Source organism: Musca domestica, unplaced genomic scaffold, assembly GCF_030504385.1.
Source record: "Musca domestica strain aabys unplaced genomic scaffold, Musca_domestica.polishedcontigs.V.1.1 2, whole genome shotgun sequence".
NCBI classification, from domain to species: Eukaryota; Metazoa; Arthropoda; class Insecta; order Diptera; family Muscidae; genus Musca; species Musca domestica.
In genome coordinates this window covers 30,805,379-30,827,453 of record NW_026712249.1, presented here as the reverse complement: position 1 = coordinate 30,827,453, position 22,075 = coordinate 30,805,379, and the positions used below count along the sequence as shown (strand labels likewise).

At 37.6% G+C, this 22,075-nt stretch overlaps 3 protein-coding genes across 3 annotated transcripts in view; 2 read left to right on the top strand and 1 right to left on the bottom strand.

Annotated features, from left to right (window-relative positions):
- LOC101890300 (uncharacterized) overlaps window positions 1–13,377 on the bottom strand; it is a 29,652-nt gene extending 16,275 nt beyond the window's left edge. The window contains exons 1-3 of the mRNA XM_005178072.2: window positions 13,130–13,377; window positions 12,542–13,064; window positions 8,180–9,177 (exon numbers count right to left, since the gene is read on the bottom strand). Coding sequence (XP_005178129.2) covers window positions 8,180–9,177; window positions 12,542–13,064; window positions 13,130–13,377 — 1,769 coding nt within the window. The remainder of the gene's footprint in view (window positions 1–8,179; window positions 9,178–12,541; window positions 13,065–13,129) is intronic.
- LOC101890474 (uncharacterized) lies at window positions 1,466–6,337 on the top strand. Its single transcript, XM_005178073.3, has 3 exons — window positions 1,466–1,932; window positions 1,998–2,490; window positions 5,184–6,337. The coding sequence occupies exons 1-3, from the start codon at window positions 1,607–1,609 to the stop codon at window positions 6,174–6,176; spliced, it is 1,812 nt and encodes a 603-aa protein (XP_005178130.1). The 5' UTR covers window positions 1,466–1,606; the 3' UTR covers window positions 6,177–6,337.
- Window positions 13,378–17,632: 4,255 nt separating the features above from the next.
- LOC101890132 (uncharacterized) lies at window positions 17,633–20,895 on the top strand. The gene is made up of 4 exons (XM_059121802.1): window positions 17,633–17,955; window positions 18,022–18,502; window positions 18,560–19,477; window positions 20,830–20,895. Exons 1-4 carry the CDS (start codon window positions 17,633–17,635, stop codon window positions 20,893–20,895), a joined length of 1,788 nt encoding a protein of 595 aa, XP_058977785.1.
- Window positions 20,896–22,075: the final 1,180 nt, after the last annotated feature.

The window sequence follows — 22,075 nt, the reverse complement described above, 5'->3', positions numbered from 1 at the left end:
TATGTAGCCGAATGTAGCCGTAATATTAGGGTCTATACGACGACGTGGACCTGCATCATCAAAATACAGAGTATAGGGAGGTACTATTATATGGGGGCTATACCAAAACGTGGACGTGCACAGACAATTTTCTGTCATAGGCTGTAGTATCCATTACGAACCAAATTTGAAACAATTCCGCTGAATAAGGTTGCTAAAATCATCAAAATACCGAATATCAGGAGGTACCGAATATCGGGAGGAAATTATCCGAAGACACGAACCTGCCTATTCCAATTTCTATTATAGCTTGTAGTACCCATCAGGAACTTCAAATACAAAATTTGAAACAATTCCAGTAAATAATATCACTAAAATCATCTAAATAGAGAATATTGGGAGGTACCTTTATATGGGGGCTACATGAAGACCTGGACCAGAATAGACAATTTTCTGTAATAGACTGCAGTACCCATTCGGAACTTCAAATACGAAATTTGAAACAATTCCGATAAATAATGTCGCTAAAATTATCAAAAACCCGAATATAGGGAGATACCGCTATATGGGGCCTACACCAAAACGTGGACCTCACAGACAATTTTCTGTCATACTGTAATATCCATTACGAACCAAATTTGAAGCAATTCCGCTGAATAAGGTCGCTAAAATCATCAAAATACCGAATATCCGGAGGTACCGTTATATGAGTGCTATACGAAGACGTGGACCTGCACAGATAATTTTCTGTCATAGTCTGTGGTATCCATCACGAACTTCAAAATACCAAATTTGAAACATTTCCGGTGATTAATGTCGCTTAAATCATCAAAATACCGAAAAAAGGGAGGTACCATTACATGGGGGCTATACGAAGACGTAGACCTGCACAGACAATGTTCTGTCTTAGGCTGTACTATCCCTTACGAACTTCAAATTCCAAATTTGAAATAATTCCGGTGAAAAATGTCCCTTAAATCATCGAAATACCGATTATAGGGAGTTATCGTTATATGGGGGCCTTTACGAAGACCTGAACCTGCCTAGTCAAATTGCTGTTATAGCTTGCAGTACCTATTAGGAACTTCAAATACGAAATTTGAAAAAATTCCGGTGAATAATGTCGCTGAAATTATCAAAATACCGAATATAGGGATTATATAGGGGGCTATACCTTAACATGGATCTGCAAAGCCCATTTTCCATACCAAAGTCTGAGAAATGTTTATGGAGAGGTTATCTACCCCTTAAGAACTCTTATTTTTAAACGTTGGATTACAACTGTTCTGACGATTATACAAATTTACCGAATTCGGCTTCATGGATTGGATCGATCTCCGTATTGAGTGATTCAAGCAGAGGTATTTAAATCATCCTTGTCCTTGCTAACTTTCAAAACCAAACAAAACAAAAAATTTTAGCTAAGTCAAAGCAAGGTCAAGAATTATGACAAAAATAATTGAAAAAGTTTTTTGACATCTATAATAACCGTGACGTCACAACTTTAGCTAACTTGAAGCAAAAATTCTACCATTTGTTCATCATTCAATTAAAAGTTATTAACAAATGCAGGTCAACTAACAACTCGTTCGGAAAATTTCAATTAAAAACATAACAAAAAAGAACAATGAATGTAACAAATTTGTTCAATTTCGGTCAAACTCGCCTAGAAGAATCGCAAATCAATCAATACGATATGAATGCCGTGGTTGCCCAGTCGCTATGTCGCATTATTCAGAATTTCTTTATGGAAATGACAACCTCTTTTATGATTGTAATATCAACTCGGCGCCGAAGGACATTTTATTTTTTTCTCAATGTTTTGGAATTTATTTTCGATATGATACCGGATTTGAATGCCCAATTGGTGTTTGTCGACCACAAAAATCCCCAGCGGATAGAGGGTCCAAGGTTTTATAATCTCCTGCTCATTGATTCCTATGAGGCATTTTTGTGAGTAGAATAAGGTTTCTTCTAGAAGGAAAAATTTAAATGAAATTTGTATACATTTTTTCCAGAGATATTGATCCAATAGCGTATACGAAGCAGTATGACACCAGTGAATATTATCACATGTTCCTCATGCAAAACGATCTCATCATACTCGAGGAGATGGAGAAAATCTTTCGTTACTGTTGGCAAAATCAAATTGTGAATTGTAACATTCAAATACAGAATCGCAAGAGTGAGTTACACTTGTATACATATTTCCCATTCGGTTGGGGGACCTGCAACAGTACCCGACCACAGCACATCAATCAATTTGTCGATGGTAAATGGTTGCGACGACCCTATTTCCATGCCAAAACCAACAATTTTTATGGTTGTCCATTGATTGGTGTGGTACGCTGCACTCGACCTTATGTGTACTACGATGAGAATGGAGAATTTACCGGTTTCGAAGTGGCAATTGTCAAGGAGTTTGCAAGGGTCTTAAATTTTACATTGATTTTAAAGGAGGCTGAGGACGATGATCGCAATTATCCGGCTTTACGTGGAGGACTGCTTATGGTGAGTTGAATACATACACCACCAAAAGGGACAGGGGGTGAATTCACGTTGTCATTCTCTTTGCAATCTCATTACAAAAGTTCAACTAGAAAACTAATGGAAATGAAATCATCTTCAAAACTTTCAATAATGTGTAACGTACTATAAATTCAAATAAATATTTCATGGGTTTTTTATGATCTTTCCTATAGCACTTAAAAAATTACCCTTTATGAAAAGAGTCCCCAATATGAGACCTAGTGTGAAAATGGGGAATATCACTTCTTTTTGAAACTATAGGCAGAAACTGTCATCCTTCGCCAAATATACCCAAAATTTTTGAATGTGAAATTAAACAAATAAAAAAAGCTGTAAGTTCGGCCGGGCCGATCTTTGAATACCCTCCACCATTTGGAACGAATTTGACAATTTTCCAAGAAATAAAATCCGTTAAAAATTCTATTAAAATCTTAAAAATACACAATGTAGCCGCTGCTTTAGGTCTGTACGACGACTTCGACCTGCAAAATACCGAATATCGGGTGGTACCGTTATATGGGGGCTATACGAAGACGTGAACCTGCACCGACAATTTTCTGACATAGGCTGAACTATCCATTACGAACTTCAAATGCCAAATTTGAAGCAATTCCGGAGTATAACGTTGCTAAAATCGTCAAAATACCGAATATCAGGAGGTATCGTTATATGGGGCTATATGAAGACGTGGCCCTGCACTGACAATTTCCTGTCATAGGCTGAAGTATCCATTACGAACGTCAAGTGCCAAATTTGAAACAATTCTAAAATCATCAAATTACCGAATATCGGGAGGTACCGTTATATGGGGCTATATGAAGACGTGGTCCTGCCCTGACAATTTTCTGTCATAGGCTGAAGTATCCATTACGAACTTAAAATGTCAAATATGAAACAACTCCGGTGAATAACGCCACTAAAATCATCAAAATACCGAATATCCGGAGATACTGTTATATGGGGGCTATACGAAGACGTGAATCTGCACATACAATTTTCTGTCATAGGCTGTAGTATCTATTACGAACTTCAAATACCAAATTTGAAACAATTCCGCTGTATAATGTCGCTAAAATTATCAAAATACCGAAAATCGGGAGGTACCGTTGTATGGGGCCTATACGAAGACATGGATCTGCACAGACAATTTTCTGTCATAGGCTGAATTATCCATTACGAACTTCAAATGACAAATTTGAAATAATTCCGGTGAATAGTGTCGCTAAAATCATCAAAATACCAAATATCGGGAGGTACCGCTATATGAGGGCTATACGGAGACGTGGACCTGCATAGACAATTTTCTGTCATAGGCTGTAGTATCCTTTACGAACTTCAAATGCCAAATTTCAAACAATTCCGGTGAATAATGCCACTAAAATCATCAAAATACCGAATATCGGGAGGTACCGTTATATTGAGGCTATACGAAGACGTGGACCTGCACAGACAATTTTCTGTCATAGGCTGAAGTATCCATTATGAACTACAAATGCCAAATTTGAAACAATTCCGGTGAATAACGCCACTAATATCATCAAAATACCGAATATCAGGAGGTACCGTTATATAGAGGCTATACGAAGACGTGAACCTGCACAGACAATTTTCTGTCATAGGCTGTAGTATCCGTTATGAACTTCAAATACCAAATTTGAAACAATTCGGATGAATAATGTTGCTTAAATGACCAAAATACCGAAAATAGGGAGGTACCATTATATAGGGGCTATATGAAGGCGTAGACCTGCATAGACAATTTTCTGTAGTAGGCTGTAGTATCCATTACGAATTTCAAATACCAAACCTGAAACATTTCCGGTGAATAATGTCGCTAAAATCATCAAAATACCGAAAATAGAGAAGTACCGTTATATGGGAGCTATACCAGAACGTGGAACTACATGTTCCATTTTCTATACCAAAAGTCCTGCAAACATAATATATAATTGAGTAAAATTTTATCAACCCACTTTATTTCGTTCGGAAGTTAGAGTGATTTCCAAAGACGTATAGACGGAGGTGCGGACGGGCATAGCTAAATCGACATAGACTTTTTGCTGTTCAAGAATATTTATACTTTGTGGGGTCTAAAATGTATATTTCGAGGTGTTAAAAACGGAATGACAAACATAATATACCCTCCATACTATGGTGGAAGGTAGGGAAGAAAATTGAAAATTCGATTGGAAATTGTGACAGAAAAATTGAAAATACCCATAATCTTAAGGTACCATTCTATATATGTGGGCTATACCAATTAGTGGACCTGTAGCGAATATTTTTTTCACAGAGAGAACAGACCGTCCAAGAACCCTAAATATAAAATATCATCTAGTTTGGCTAAAAATTGTGACAGATACCTTCAAAATACCGAAAATCGGGGAGTACCGCTATATGGGGGCTATACCTAAACGTGGATACATATATCCCATTTTTAATGCCAATCAGCCTGCATATAATATAAAACTTTGTGTAAATTTTTAAAGCTCTAGATTGAATAATGTGGACTCTATCGTGATTTCAACAGATAGACGGACAGACATCGCTAAATCGACTTAACATTTTACGCTGATCAAGAGTATGTACATATTTTATGGGGTCTCCGTTGTGTGCCCTCCATTGCGTGGTATAGAAACATATTTCATTTCCTCATTTTTTTCTTTTCCACATAGCTGGCAAATCGAACGGCAGATTTCGTTTTTGGCTATTACCGCAAACGTTCGTTGACAGCAGATCTCTATACCAACACAGCTCCGCATTATCAAAGTTCTATTGCGGCGGTAATCAATTTGCGGGCACATATCTTCAATACCTTTGAAGTGTTGGCCTACCCGTTTCGCCTGTACACCTGGAGTGCCATAATTGGTTGTGGAGCCTCGATCTTGCTGGTAACACGCTTGGTGCGCTTTCAACGGCCAAAATCAATGCGTACCTTTTCAATGTTGACTAGTGCCTTTGGCCTGCCAGTTCGTGAGACAATTAAACATCGTCATTCGTATTTTATGCTTGGACCATGGATATGGGGCACATTTCTATTGCGATCAATTTACTCTGGCCTCTTGTATTATCTCTTCAGCAACGACATCTATCACAAGTTACCCTTAAATTTGGGAGATGCAACAAATCAAAATTATATCTCGGTCTTGAATCGTTTTACCTTCTACGATGTTGCCAATATTCCATTCTATCATGATCGCTCGCGTCACAACTTACAACCGATTATCTTAAATTCCAGCGATGAATTGGCAGCCATAAAATATGTGGAAGAGAATTTGAGTCGAAATTTATACGCTGTCATCTCCAAGGAATTCCTGATGCATTACGCCCAGGAAAGTGGTAAAGTGGCGTTGTTCTATGTCATCCCGGAAACGGTTATGAAGCAGCAAATAACGATATATTTTACCAAACACACAATATTGGCATATCGTTTTGAAAAAATGATTATGGACCTGAAATCGAGTGGTCTCCAAAGGTATTATATAAAGCGATACTTTGATTCGAAAACGATGATGAATTCCTACAAAGAGGATGATGAAATGATCGAACAAAAAGATCTACTGGGGATCTATGTGATTTGTGGAGCTCTACAGTTATTGGCTGTGCTAACGTTTTTATTGGAGTTGTTATCCCAGAAAATTACGAAACTAAGGGTACTATTTGATTAAGAGACCCAAGATTGTTTGAGTTTGTGTCATGATTTGTTTTTTTTTTTTAATTCAATAATGCGTACCGTACTATAAATTCAAATAAATATTTCATTGGTTTCTATGATCTTTCCTATAGCTCTTGAAAAATTACCCTTTATGAATAGAGTCCCCAATATGAGACCTAGTGTGAAAATGGGGAATATCACTCCTGTTTAGAAACTGTCATCCTTCTCCAAATATACCCAAAATTTTTGAATGTGAAATTAAACAAATAAAAAAAGCTGTAAGTTCGTCCGGGCCGATCTTTGAATACCCTCCACTATTGGGAAAGAATTTTGATATTTTCAAAAAATTTAAAAACGTTAAAATATCTGTTAAAATCTTAAAAATACTGAATGTAGCCGAATGTATATTAAGGTCTATACGACGACGTGGACCTACACAGGCAACTTTTGTCATAAGCCATCACAATATTAAAATGCGAAATTTAAAAAAAATGGTGAATAATGTAGCTAAAATCATCAAATTCCAAATAGGAAGGAAGGTACTATTATATTGGGGCTTTACGAAGACGTGGAGCTGCACAGACAATTTTTATGGTGAATAATGTCGTTAAAATCATCAAAATGCCGAATATCGGGAGGTACCGTTATATGGGGGGCATACGAAGACGTGGACAATTTTCTGCCATAGACTGTAGTGTCCATTACGAACTTCAAATACCAATTTTGAAACAATTCCGGTGAATAATGTCGCTAAAATTGTCAAAGTACCGAATACCAGGAGGTACCGTAATATGGGGATTATACAAAAACGTGGACCTGCACAAACAAACTTAAGCTGTAGTATTCATTTTAAACTTAGAACACCAAAATTAAAATAATTCCGGTGAATTATATCGTTATAGTCATCAAAATACCGAATATCGGGAGGTACCGTTATATGGGAGCTATACGAAGACGTGGACCTGCACAGAAAATTTTCTGTCGTATGCTGTTGTATCCATTATGAACTTCAAATACCAAATTTGAAACCATTCTGATGAAAAAATGTCCATAGAATCATCAAAATACCGAATATCGGGGGGTACCGTTATATTGGGGCTATACGAAGACGTGGACCTGCACACACCATCTCCTGTCATAGGCTGTAGCATTCATCACGAACTTCAAATACCAAATTTGAAACATTTCCGGTGAATAATGTAGCTAAAATCATCAAAATACCGAATATCGGGAGGTACCGTTATATAGGGGCTATACTAAAACGTGGGCCTACATGGCCGATTTTCAATACCAAAAGTCCTGCAGACATAACATACATTTAAGTAAAATTATATCAATCTACTTCAATTCGTTCGGAAGCTACAGTGACTTGCGTGCCCTCCAGAATATTTTCGTGATAATATTCGGCATTTATTCTGATGCGGCGGTCGATTAATACGAGCGGATACCGACCATCGCGAATAACTTTTTTTCTGGATAATTCTCAGCAAAATGCTTTTTTATGCTTATAAACTATACAAAGAGCTGTCGCTGGCATAATTTTAACAGCTGTCGGACGAGTGGCTTAGAAATGACAGCAGTCTGAAGTTGGTTGCAGGTTTTTCACGTCTCTCACTCACAGTATATTACAGCCACATACAAAATTCCGATTGGTCGTTAGTTGTAACCTCTAGAGCAACTGAAAAATTCAAATTTCAGCCCCTAAAAATTTTGCGATCATCTCCCTCAACAAAAGGCTTCTATTCTAAACATAATCCAACCTCTCAATAAAATTTCGTAAGGATCGGGCCATAATGGTGACCTGAAGAGGAATTACAATTTAACATGGACGGGCGGAGGGACACACATAGAAGAGTCGACTCAGCTCGGCGAGTTAGGAAAATCCGTACTTAACAACCTAAGTCATGGATCAATATAAATTATAAATTTATTTATTTATTAATTTTTTTTTTTTTTTTGTAATTCTATTTATCTATTATTTCAAAAAATACAAAAATAAATGTTTAATTAATGAACACAAGCACATCATTGTCATCGTCATGATCGAAATACTTGTGATAAAATACCTCAACGAGAAATATCAAAATGGCTATGACATCACCAATGCCTACAGCCATAAATGCGGTTTTCAGTTCTGCCATATCGAATAGCTCATCCTCGGCTTGCCATTTACCATTCACATAACCCGAATCCAATTGAGTTTTCTTCCAATATTCAATTAGCCCAGAGTCACGTACCCATATTAGCAGCTCATTGAATTGATCACTCAGATAGGAATGTTTGGCCAAATAGATGCAGATCTTGAAACCCAACAAGTCGTAGGGCATAATTTTCACAACATCTCTCAATCGCCGGGCCCGTATTTGATATTGTAGAAAATCCACGGCAGATATGCCCATCACATGATTCCCCTCTTCTGGGGGCAGGTTCAACAGATACTCCAATGTATACGTTTCGGGTTTCTTTTGCAATATCGTATGGTTAAGTTGCTTAAGTTCTGAAATATTTGCAATTATATGATTGACACGTTCGCTAACAATTATTCCAAAATTACGACTAATTAGAGTATTCAAATCGGTGGGAGGATTTGAGAGCAAGTGGGATCGTATTATGTGAAAAAGAAACCCCAAGTAGGCACTGCGAATGATCAGTGTAAAGAATATCCATGACAAGGCAAAGACACGCAGCTCCTTGAAGGGCGGCATGTGCACAAAAGGCATACCCAGCATACTGATAAAGACATCGGTAAATGGTTTCACCACGGTCGTATGACGTATGTGGCGAAAAATGTACACTCCCAAGATAACGGCAATTGTGACGACAAACAAAATAAGCCAGGTATTTGGTTGAAAGGGATAGATTAACGCTTTTGAGTCACTTAGACGCAAGGCACTTCGCAGCATGACAACAGATATTATGGATTGGTAGTAATTGACAGTTGATGTAGCCACGGAATTTCGTAAAGCATTTTGATGATATGAGCCTATTCCAAAATCCAATTCACGATCATTTAACTGAAAAGTAAAGGAAACAAATGTTATTAGGATATCCGTCTGTGGAAAACACTCTTCGCTTCCGAATATTCGGTATTTTGATTATTTTAGCGACATTATTCACCGGAATTCTTTAAAATTTCGTATTTGAAGTTCGTAATGAACACTACAGCCTATGACCGAAAATTGTCTGTGCAGGTCCACGTCTTCGTATGGCCCCCATACAGGGAGAAGTGAAAAACCTGCAACCAACTTCAGACTGCTGTCATTTCTAAACCACTCGTTCGACACCTATATATATTGTTAACAAGCGTACAAAAGCATTTTGGTGAGACTTTTCCAGGAAAAAAGTTATTCGTGATGGAATTCAAGCGTGATGGTGTGATTTCTTTATATTTGGCTGGAGAACCACAAGTGGCTATCGTTAGAGCACTCCAGCATTTAAATGTGAATAAATCTTTTGTGTCTCGTACCATCGCTCGTTACCGTGATACTGGTAGCGTAGTCTGACGTCAAGGAAATGGACGGAAGGAAACAGCAACATCAGCAGAAATGGTTCGAAAAGTAAAAAAGTGACTTGATCGAAACCCGCGTCGCAGTGGCCGAAAAATGGTTCGTGAGCTGAACATGTTGCAATATTCCAAAATTCCAAAATTCCTAAAAAGTGAAAGAACTTACACAGCAACAGAAAGAAAATGGGCTCAAAATAGCTAAAGAGTTTCTTCGCTTGGCCGAAAGTGGCTAACTGACGAATTTGGTTTTCTCCGATAAGAAAACATTCGTTGTCCAGAAGTTGTAAACAAACAAAATTATCGTGTTTACTTGCCAAAGATGTCTGCTGAAAATGTGCACCTTCGGTTGGTCATTAGAACTCAAGCGCCGGCCATGGTGATGGTGTGGGCCGCCATAACAACCGATGGGCGCTCTCTGCTCGTATTAACCGACCGTGGCATCAGAATAAATGGCGAATATTATCGCGAAAATATTCTGGAGAGTGGAGGCCTAAAGCCTTGGGCACGCAAACATTTTGGCCGCAGACCTTGGACATTCCAACAGGACTTAGCACCATCGCACTCAGCACGCGCCACCCAAGAATGGTTACAAAATAAGATTCCTCGCTTCATTCCCAGCGCACACTGGCTACCAAAATCTCCGGATACCAATCCGTTGGAAAAGCAAGGTTAGCACTAAAAAATTCCAAAGTGTCGATCACCTCAAGCAAGCGCTTCGCCGTGAATGGGCCATAATACCGCAGAGCAACATTCGGGCAGCGTGTGACGGTTTCATTTGCCGTTTGAAGGCCATAATTCGTGTCAAAACAAATCTAAACTTATTCTAAAATTTGATGCTAAACGTGGACCTACATGGTAATTTTCAATACCAATAGTACTGCAGACATTCAGGGTGAGATAAAAAAAACTGCAACAAAGTCAATCGCCATAATTTTTACATTTTTCTATTTTTTTTTTAAATAAAGCTTTTATTTAAAAAAAAATAGAAAAATGTAAAAATTATGGCGATTGACTTTGTTGCAGTTTTTTTATCTCACCCTAAATGTCTGCAGTACTATTGGTATTGAAAATTACCATGTAGGTCCACGTTTAAGCGACATTATTTCCCGGATTTGTTTAAAAATTGGTAATTGAAGTTCGTAATGGATGCTACAGCCTATGACAGAAAATTGTCTGTTCAGGTCCACGTCTTCGCATAGCCCCCATATACTGGTACCTCCCGATATTCGGTATTTTGATGATTTTAGCGACATTATTCACCGGAATTGTTTCAAATTTTGTATTTGAGGTTCGTAATGGATACTACAGCCTATGACAGTAAATTGTCTGTGCAAGTCCACGTCTTTGTATAGCCCCCATGGTAGCTCCCTATATTCGGTATTTTATGATTTTAGCTACTTTATTCACCGATTTTTTTTCAAGTTTCGCATTTGAATATTGTAATGGCTTATGACAAAAATTGTCTATGCGGGTCTACGTCATCGTATAGATCCTAATATAACGGCAACATTCGGTATGTTTAATATTTTAGCAGAATTTTTAACGGATTTTATTTTTTTGAAAATTGACAAATGATATGGATATTTAAAGTTTGGCCCGGCCGAACTTACAGCTTTTTTTTATACCCTACACCACAAGGTGGTCAGGGTATTATGTCTTTGTGCATTTGTTTGTAACAGGCAAAAGGAAACGAGATAGACTCATAGTTCCTTTTGATGATCTGTATAGAATCACATTCTGAGTCGATTTATGCATGTCCGTCCGTCTGTCCATGTATTTTTGTGAACAAAGTGAAGTTCGCATTTATTTCCCTATCCAGATGAAATTTTGCACAAATCATTTGTTTGTCCCAAGGACGTACCCTATTGAAATTGGAGATAATCGGTCAAAGTTTAGATATAGCTCTCATATATATCTTCGTCCGATTTGCCTTTTATTGCGCACCAAACGTGTAATATCAGTCCGAATAGTATGGAAATTTGGACGTACGTTCAGATTGGACCTGAAAATAAGTATGCAAAATTTGATCGAAATCGGTTCAAATATTACTATAGCTCCCATATATATTGATAATCCGATTTGTTGTATTTGTTACCCACAGCCGTAATATGCACTCTGTAACAACAATATTTGGAGAAATATATCAAATGCAGCTCAGAAATACATTTGCTAAATTTTATCGAGATCGGTTCAGATTTGGATATAGCTCCCATATATAACTTCGTCCGATTTACTTTTGATTGTACACCAAACGTCAAATATTTGTCCAAATGAAATTTGGCACTTGAAGGTAGTATGTCAAATTTGATCGAAATCGGTTCAGATATAGCTAGCTCCCATATATATTGTTCATTCAATTTGTTGTATTTGTTACCCACAGCCGTAATATGCACTCCGTAACAACGATATTCAGGGAAATATATCAATTACAGCTAAGAAATATCTTTGCCAAATTTTATCGAGATCGGTTCAGATTTGGATATAGTTCCCATATATATTTTTATCCGATTTCAAATTAATTGTGCACCAAATGGGCAATAGAAGTCCGAATTTAAAAGATACAAATGCTTCTGCCTATTTAATCCTTTGAGCTTTAAATTATAATTATATTCATAGCGTGTATGATTGAATTCTCCCATAAAAAAACTTTTAATTGTTATGCGGAGCTCTACTAAATTAGCAAAGTGGTGTAGGGTATCATAAAGTCGGCCCCATCCGACTTTAAGACTTTCTTTACTGGTTTCTTTATGCATATAGTTTAGATTATACCGCTACTTAAATATTGAAATATTAACTGCGCGAAGTAAGCTGTTGCCCACCATAGATTTCAAGTCGAATCGGAAACCAACCCACAAAACAAAAACTCGACTTACCATTTTAAGAACACCCGTTGTCGATCCATTTGGAAATACATTGCCACGAGTATCGTCATCGAACACTCTGAGATCAAGGCTAAAATTGTAACGATCACTGAGCATCTTTAACAATCTACTTTCACAACCACCATCCAGTTGGACATTCCCCTCAGCATCGGTTGAAAGCGACATAAACGGCGGTATATGCCAGATTGCCACCCTCAGTGGACAACCATAAAAGTTTTTCAATTTGCTGGGAAACAACATCTCCCTGCTCATCTTTCCGGATGCATTCAATCCAGTTATCCGAACAATTTGAGCTTTGCCACACTGCCAACGTGTAAACGGGTAATAGGTGTACAATTGCAACTCCCCCCGATCCGTTTGTATTTGAATCACACAATTGATCAAGTGATTCTGCCAACAATATTCAAAGATTTGTTGCATAACCGGCCACAACATTGCATCGGATCTCTTAAGGAATATATAATAGTATTCATTGTGATTATTATTCTTAGTGTGGGCAACTAAGTCGGCGGATCTAAAAATGTGTATTGAAATTTTTGAATTTTAAGCGAAAATCGTTTTGATAATTTTTGTACTTACACAAAGCTTTCATATGAATCTATCAACACCATATTGTAGTCTCTTGTACCACGCACCCGCCGCTTTTGCCCCCTATGCACATTAACTATTTGCAGGGAGTATTGTTTCCAATTGGCAAATGTTCGATCCAATACATCATTGTAGAATGCTGAACTGTCTTCACGTTCCACGGAAATTATCAGAATAAAACTTTTCGACCATCTGACGAAATAGTAACCGATTATATGAAGTAAACATGCCCCGACCATGTTTTTCATTTCTATTTCTCCGCCTCCCAAATGGTCCTCGTAGTGCCGATAAAGAGCGCTTACATTCATGGCTTAGTTCGAACTGAAAGGTTCCAGGGACCACAGGATGGGCACAAAGGTTTTCTCTATCAAATTTTATGGCATTTGATTAATAGTTGTTGTAATTGTTTTGGAGTTACTTAAAGTTATGCGCGTGTGGGTTTTATGTACTCAATGCATAACTTTGTGGAATATAGTTTTGAAGTAGACCTAATTAGTGCATATTTAAGTAGCTTCAAACTTTCTTTCCTACAAACACGTGTCGTACGGAAAGACTATTTTTTTAAATAGCTCACCACAAGACTCGGAATATATTACGTTGGAGCTCGCCACTCGACTTCAAATGTCAATTTCATAGGATATACGTCACGCAAATCGTAAATGCATTTTTAACTTTCTCTTTTAAATCCTTGCGACATTTTTTCAATTCTATAAACCGCGTATTATTTTCATCATTTCAGTTTTAGTCGATTTATTATGGCTGGTCTAAACATGGCTTACAACTTAAATAATGCCAATAATATGTCCATGTCCTAGGAAGGAATTTTAAAAAGTGGGATTAATTGAAACTAGTAAAGAAGTTGTAAGTTCGGCTGGGATGAACTTTAAATACCCTCCACCATTTGAAACGAATTTGGCAATTTTCATAAAATGAAATCCGCCAAAAATTCGGTTAAAATCTTAAAAACACCGAAGTAGCCATTATATTAGGGTCCATACGACGACGTGGACCTACATAGGCAACTTTTGTCATAAGCCATTACAATATTCTAAGGGGAAACTTGGAAAAAAAAATTGGGTAAATACTGTAGCTAAAATCATCAAAATAACGAATTTAGGGAGGTACTGTTATGTGGGGGCTATGCGAAGACGTGGTCCTGCACAGACACTCTCCTGTCATAGACTGTAGTATTCATTACGAACTTCAAATATCAAATTTGAAATAATTCCGGTGAATAATGTCGCTAAAATCCTCAAAATACCGAAAATCGGGTGGTACCGTTATATGGGGACAAAAACGTGGACCTGCACATACAATTTTCTGTATTTGGCTGTAGTATCCATTATGAACTTAAAATACCAAGATCATCAAAAGACCGAATATCGGGAGGTACCGTTATGTGAGGGCTATACGAAGACGTGCACAGACAATTTTCTGTCAGAGGCTATATTATCCATTACGAACTTCAAATACCATATTTGAAACAATTTCGGTGAATAATGTCGGTAAAATCATCAAAATACCGAATATCGGGAGGTACTGTTATATGGGGACTAAAACATGGACCTATACAGACAAATTTCTGTCAGAGGCTATATTATCCATTACGAACTTCATAATAATGTCGTTGCAATCATCAAAATTCCGAATACCAGTAGGTGGCGTTATATGTTTGTTTACAAGCGTACAAAAGCATTTTGGTGAGAATTTTCCAGAAAAAAAAACAGTTATTCGTGATGGAATTCAAGCGTGATAGTGTGATTTCTTTATATGGCTCGTGAGCTGAACATATCGCAATATACCATTCGGTAAATATTGAAAACTGAGCTCGGGGTAAAGCCATTGAAATTCCAAAAAGTGCAAGAACTTACACCGCAACAGAAAGAAAATCGACTCAAAAGAGCTAAAGAGTTTCTTCGCTTGGCCGAAAGTGGTAAACTGCCGAATTTGGTTTTCTCCGATAAGAAAATATTCGCTCTCCAGCAGTTTGTAAACAAACAAAATGATCGTGTTTACTTGCCAAAAAGGTCAGCTGAAAATGTGCACCTTCGATTGGCCACCACAACTCAAGCGCCGGCCATGGTGATGGTGTGGGCCGCCATAACAGCCGATGTTCACTCTCCGCTCATATTAATCGACCGTGGCATCAAAATAAATGCCCAATATTAACGCGAAAATATTCTGGAGGGTATATCAAAGCTTTGGACACGCAAACATTTTGGCCGCAGACCCTGGACATTCCAACAGGACCCAGAACCATCGCACTCAGCACGCGCCACCCAAGAATGGCTCCAAAATGAGGTTCCTCCCTTCATTTCCAGCGATCAATGGCCGCCAAAATCTCCGGATACCAATCCGTTGGACTACTGTGTCTGGAGTATTTTGAAAAGCAAGGTTGTCACTAAAAAAGGTCAAAATATCGATCACCTCAAGCAAGCGCTTGGCAGGGAATGGCCAAAATACCGCAGAGCAACATTCGGGCAGCGTGTGACGGTTTCATTGGCCTTTGAAGGCCATAATTCGTGCCAAAGGTGACCAATTCGGACTAAAATTTGATGCTATTTCCGACATGTTTTTCTTTCATTCAATAAAATTTAAAAAACAAAATGTAAAAATTATGGCGTTTGACTTTGTCGCAGTTTTTATACCCTACAACACTATGTGTTGGGGGTATTATAAGTTTGATTGGGCCAAAAATTATATAACACCTCGAAATATTGGTTTCCCACATAGGAAAGTATATATGGATCTTCCTATCTCGCGGAGCTGAGTCGATCTAGCTATGTATGTCCGTCCGTCCGTCTGTCCGCCTGTCCATGTAAATTTGTAATCACTCTACAGGTCGCAATTATGGCCCGATCTTCACGAAATTTAGTGTGGAGGTGGGGTTAGGATAGAAGGTCAGAATAGAACCCTATTTCTTTTGGAGATGATCGCATAATGTTTATGTATTGAAATGGACCAAAAACTGAAAAATTTCCTGATTTTGCAGTTGCTCTGCAGGTCGCAATTATAGACCAAACGACTCGAAAGTTAGCATGTGGCTAGAGCTTAAGGCTGGGCAGAAGCCTTCCAATTTTAATGGTCATCGGGTAATATTTAGTGGGTGAAATAGACTATAACATTTGTGTTAAGTAAAAGTCAAATTTTGCATTAAACCGCGAATATTTTTAGTGCCGGCGAAATCACAAATAGACGAACAGGTCAATTCTGACCGTTACGTAGATGCCGATAGTAAATATATCGGATATATATAGCGAAATATATACAATGTGTATAAACAAAGGAAGGGGATGTTAGCTAAAATGCTTATATCTCAAGAATGGCTGGACCTATTTTGACAAATTTTGTCAATTCTGAATGCCCTCCTGGCATAAAAGAATAAAATCTAAAAAATCGTTCATAAAGATGCCAATAATGGTTTTTATACAGATTTTGTAGTATTTTGTTAATTTTTTTATTTTTTCATATTTTTTATCGCATACGATTTTTTTTAATTTGACTTATAATATTGAGGTGTACATTTTTTAATATTTTTTTCACCTTACAACACAGGTTGGGGTTATATACAGATTGCAATTATTATCGGATCCTCAGGAAATTTTTCGCAAGGGTAGGGTAAGGCTCAGAAGGGATAGACCTATTGGTTTTAAAGATGTCCGCAATATATTTGGACGTTGAAATGGACCAACAATTAAAAATGTTCCTGATTTTGCAGCCGTTATAAAGGTCACAAATTGAAACCAAAGGACACAAAATCTCGCATGAAGTTCGAGATTAGGACAGCGAGTAGAATGAACCACTACTTTTGTTTGAAAAAAATACCAGCATTACTTACAGGCGATATCCGAAATACACAAAAGTTGAACTTCTGTCTTTTTTTATGCTGATTTCGTTATTGGGCAAAATTCCCTGGTCAGGTCGGTGCTCCGTGACATAATTTCAAAAGAGAAATCTTCCAAAATCGATCTGAATATAAGGGGGCTTCTAACATATTGTATTGTTGTAGGGTATCACATGGTCGGCCCCGAACAACTATAGCCTTTGCTTACTTGTTTTATCTCACCCTGTATACCTCTCTAGCCATATGGCTGAGGGTATAAAAATAGTTACGTAATAATTAATAGTGTGTTGCAGAACTAAATTGTTTACCACCGATAATCGCTTTATGATATCCAAGCAAAAAATTCAAAATTGGTCGATTCTTCCTGGTTCTGAAACGAATAATAAAATAACTTCCCTTATCAATTACATTTGGTCACAAATAATTAATTGTTTGCAACTTAATTGCGGAATGATGATACCAAACTTATGCATAATTTCCACCAAAACAAATAGAACAACATAACTTCCACAAAACTTAGAGCTTTCGAAACACAATAAATTTGTCAACCCCTACCCCTATTCCGTCGACCCAATAACAAAAAGTAATGGAAGTGAAGAATATGAAAACAAAAACATTTGAAACATCGTTGAAGCCATACCGTCGGCACCATGAATTATAGCGCATTTTTGGTGGGCCATGATGAAGGTCTTTTTCGACAGGACGAAAGTATAAATCGTTTTGTGGCCAAGGCTTTGAGATTTTTAATTCAAAATGTTTTTGAAACTCTTACCTCAACGTATGCGGTGTTTATAGCCTCGCGAGATCAGCCCACCTTGCATTGGATGAACTACATCATGATGGAGTTGTTCAGCATTACAACGGCAATGACCGTTCAAATTGTGCAAATAAATGCAGGACAAAAAGTGAAGTTTGAAGTAAGTGGAAGAAAATATTGTAACATTCTGTTGGTGCAATCCTATCGGGACTTGTTGTAAGTAGCTCTAACAGGGTTCTTTTACTGATAATGTATTAATGGTATATTATTTTTTTCCGAAAGGGACATTGGTTTGGAATCGATCAACTCCGCCTACGATGGCATGGAATACTATTTAATATTTCTCCAAGCTAGAGATGCAATGATTCCTAGAGAGATGCAGCTCATACTTCAATATTGTTTAGATAACTATTGGCTACACTGCAATGTTATGATACAAACTGCCAAGGGTGAAGTACTGATGTACACCTATTTTCCCTATACCGCGCAAGATTGTTATAAAGCTAAACCCCAATTTATTGATTACTTTGATGGTGAACGATTTCAAAATGCCCCATTGTTTCCCGATAAGTTGAACAATTTACACAAATGCCAATTGACTGCCAGTACTTGGCCCCAACCGCCATATGTTGCGATGACATATTTAGATGATGGCAATTTGCATTATTCCGGCATGGATATCAACTTATTGTATGGTCTAAGTGCGCATATGAATTTTAGTTTAAAATTCGAATATAAGGATGACGAGCGCATAAAATTTGTGGTAAGTAAAAAAACCATAAACATTATTCAGGTATAACATCTCTTCTTGCCTTTTCAGATAAGAGATCGTCAGGTTAATATGAGCATGTCGTATACTAGACGTTCATTGGAACTGGATCGTATTGGATCTAGTACTGTAACAGTTTATCATACCACCCTCGTAGCGGTAGTCATTCAAAATCCTTATCCGCTGTCATCTCTAAAAACTCTTGTGTTTCCTTTCGATACTACAGTATGGATATGCCTGCTATGTTCTCTGCTCATGACGATTGCAATTAACCAAACGCAACGTCACACAAATCCCTTCACAAATCTCAATTTCGCTGAAATACTTTTGGGTCTCAGTACCCTTTACAGACCACAACTCAAATGGCATTCGCTCTCGGTGCTAACCTGGTTATGGAGCTCCCTTCTCTTACGTTCTCTCTATCAATCGATGATATTCTTTTTGTATAATTTCGATATATTTGAAAATTTACCCAAATCCCTTGATACATTGACAAAGCAGGGGTTTACCTTAATTAGCTCTCGCAAAACAATGACGTTTGTCCGGAAAATACCACAAGTTGAGGAGAATATGCTACGCACCATTGTTCTGAATTCCACCAATGAAATGTATCAACTTTTCTATTTGGATAAAATATCAGAGGGAAATTATGCCGCAATTGTGGACAAAGAAATTGCACGATTTTTCATTGACAACATGGCACCGAAAAATAATTTGAAAATTCTACCATTCACCGTCAACAGTATCCAGACAACAATTTACTTACCAAAACATTCATTTCTGATCGAAGCCATAAATGCTAATATTTTACGTTTCTTTGCGGCAGGATTTCAGGTGGTTTGGAAGTTACACAACCGAAGTTTGGAAAATCCTAATAACGAAGATTCTCAGCGAACTATTTCCGAAATGTCCTTAATGCATGTGATCAGTGTGCTGGAAATGACTGCAATCCTGTACTTTCTTTCATTTGTAATATTTTTGTTGGAACTTTATTCAAAAAAATCTACATTTTTACAGAAATGCTTTGAAAAAGTCCTTTAAAAATAAAAACAAAATACTTTATCAATTATTGAGTGATGGAGGAGGTTTTATTTAGGATTATCGAAATAGGTTCAGTTGTTAAAACGAAAAAGTTTGGCATGACAATCAGCAAAAAAAAACCAGTAAGGAAATTCTTAAAGTCGGGCGAGACCGACTTTATGATACTCCACACCACTTTGCTAATTTAGTAGAGCTGCGCATAACAATTAAAATTTTTGATGGGAGAATTCAATCATACACGCTATGATTATAATTATAATTTAAAGTTATGCCGAAGTACTTGTATCTTTTAAATTCGGACTTGTATTGTCCATTTGGTGCACAATTAATTTGAAATCGGATAAAAATATATATGGGAGCTATATCCAAATCGGAACCGATCTCGATAAAATTTGGCAATGATATTTCTGAGCTGTATTTGATATATTTCCCTAAATATCGTTGTCACGGAGTGCATATTGCGGCTGTGGGTAACAAATATGACAAATCGGATGAACAGTATATATGGGAGCTATAGCTATATCTGAACCGATCTTCACCAAATTTGGCATACTACCTTCTAGACTCAATTCGGTCATATATGCCAAATTCCATCACATTTGGGCAAATATTAGACGTTTGGTACACAATCAAAAGTAAATCGGACGAAGTTATATATGGGAGCTATATCCAAATCTGAACCGATCTCGATAAAATTTAGCAAATGCATTTCTGAGCTGCATTTGATATATTTCCCCAAATATTGTTGTTACAGAGTGCATATTACGGCTGTGGAGGACAAAAATAACAAATCGGATGAACAATATATATGGGAGCTATAGCTATATCTGAACCGATTTCGATCAAATTTTGCATACTTATTTTTAGGTCCAATCTGATCGCACGTGCGAAATTCCATGCTATTCGGACTGATATTACACGTTTGGTGCACAATAAAAGGCAAATCGGACGAAGCTATATCTAAATGTTAACCGATTATCTCCAATTTCAATAGGGTTCGTCCTTGGACCAAACAAATGATTTGTGCAAAATTCCATCTGGATAGGGCAATAAATGCGAACTGTACTGTGGTTACAAAAATACATGGACAGACGGACGGACATGAATAAATCAACTCAGAATATGATTCTATGCAGATCATCAAAAGGAACTATGGGTCTATCTCGTTTCCTTTTGCCTATTACAAACAAATGCACAAAGACATAATACCCTGACCACCTTGTAGTGAAGGGTATAAAAATGAAAAACTCTAAACTAGAAGCACAATCACTCCGATTCAGGCTTCTAGTGACATTATTCACAAGCAATCGACGAAGCTTCTGAATCTTACGCTGCCAAGTGCCTGAACTGTTTCTTCTTAATTCAATATCCTCGCCACTTTGCTTGTCCCCGATTTCTATGTCTCTAGAGGGGTTGGTTTGGATACGGCCTTTGACGATATTTGGCCATCTTGCGTCCGAACAGACTTAACGATTGTCACTTCTCTTACCAAAGAAAAAATTTATCATTGGAAAATGCAAGTAAACTAATTTGTTCTCAATATTTCAATATTTGTTTTATCCCTCAGTCATATGGCTAGAGAGGATATATATCTTTTGATACGACCAAAAGTGCCTCATCCAAATAACGGTTTTAGACCCTAGGTCTCTTTGAATTTGAAGCCATTTGAAGCCGATCTAGCGATGTTCATCCGTCTGCCTGTCTGTCTATCTGGCAATTTGAGCCAAACTTGGTACATCGTAATATTATTGTCAAACTTAGATCGAGTTCGGAGATGGGCAATATCGGTCCACTCCATTAAGTTCCTCCTCCCCTCAACTTTTTGAATAATCATAACTCTTATAAAATGTGATGTAAGCATCCGATTGTCTTCAAATTACACACATCACAATATTTTTATTAGCCCAAGGTCTGGTGTAAAGGCGGTGTAAAGTCGGTCCACACCTTCTGGTACCTCCCCCGTAAAGAGTCAAATTTTTGAATATTCATAAAGCTCATAAAACATGAAATTAATCCAAATGTGTAAAATGTCTGAAATAGCATAAAATTTTAGAATAAGTTTAGATTTGTTCGAATTGGTCACCTTTGTCACGAATTATGGCCTTCAAACGGCCAATGAAACCGTCCACGCTGCCCGAATATTGCTCTGCGGTATTTTGGCCCATTCCCGGCGAAGCGCTTGCTTGAGGTGATCGGCACTTTGGTATTTTTTAGTGGTAACCTTGCTTTCCAAAATACTCCAGGCATAATAGTCCAATGGATTGATATCCGGAGATTTTGGTGGCCATTGTGCGCTGGAAATGAAGCTAGGAACGATATTTTGTAACCACTCTTGGGTAGCGCGTGCTGAGTCCTGTTTGAGTGCCCAAGGCTTTAATACACCCTCCAGAATATTTTCGGGATAATATTCGGCATCTATTCTGATGGCGAGGTTGATTAATACGAGCGGAGAGCGACCATCGGCTGTTATGGCGGCCCACACCATCACCATGGCCGGCGCTTGAGTTCTGATGGCCAACCGAAGGT

Coding starts and splice junctions, on each gene's coding strand:
- LOC101890474 (XM_005178073.3), top strand. CDS start 1,607: ATGAATGTAACAAATTTGTTCAATTTCGGTCAAACTCGCCTAGAAGAA. Junction 1,933..1,997: donor GATTCCTATGAGGCATTTTT/GTGAGTAGAATA, acceptor CATTTTTTCCAG/AGATATTGATCCAATAGCGT. Junction 2,491..5,183: donor TACGTGGAGGACTGCTTATG/GTGAGTTGAATA, acceptor TTTTCCACATAG/CTGGCAAATCGAACGGCAGA.
- LOC101890132 (XM_059121802.1), top strand. CDS start 17,633: ATGAATTATAGCGCATTTTTGGTGGGCCATGATGAAGGTCTTTTTCGA. Junction 17,956..18,021: donor CAATCCTATCGGGACTTGTT/GTAAGTAGCTCT, acceptor TTTTTCCGAAAG/GGACATTGGTTTGGAATCGA. Junction 19,478..20,829: donor TCCTGTACTTTCTTTCATTT/GTAATATTTTTG, acceptor ACTCCGATTCAG/GCTTCTAGTGACATTATTCA.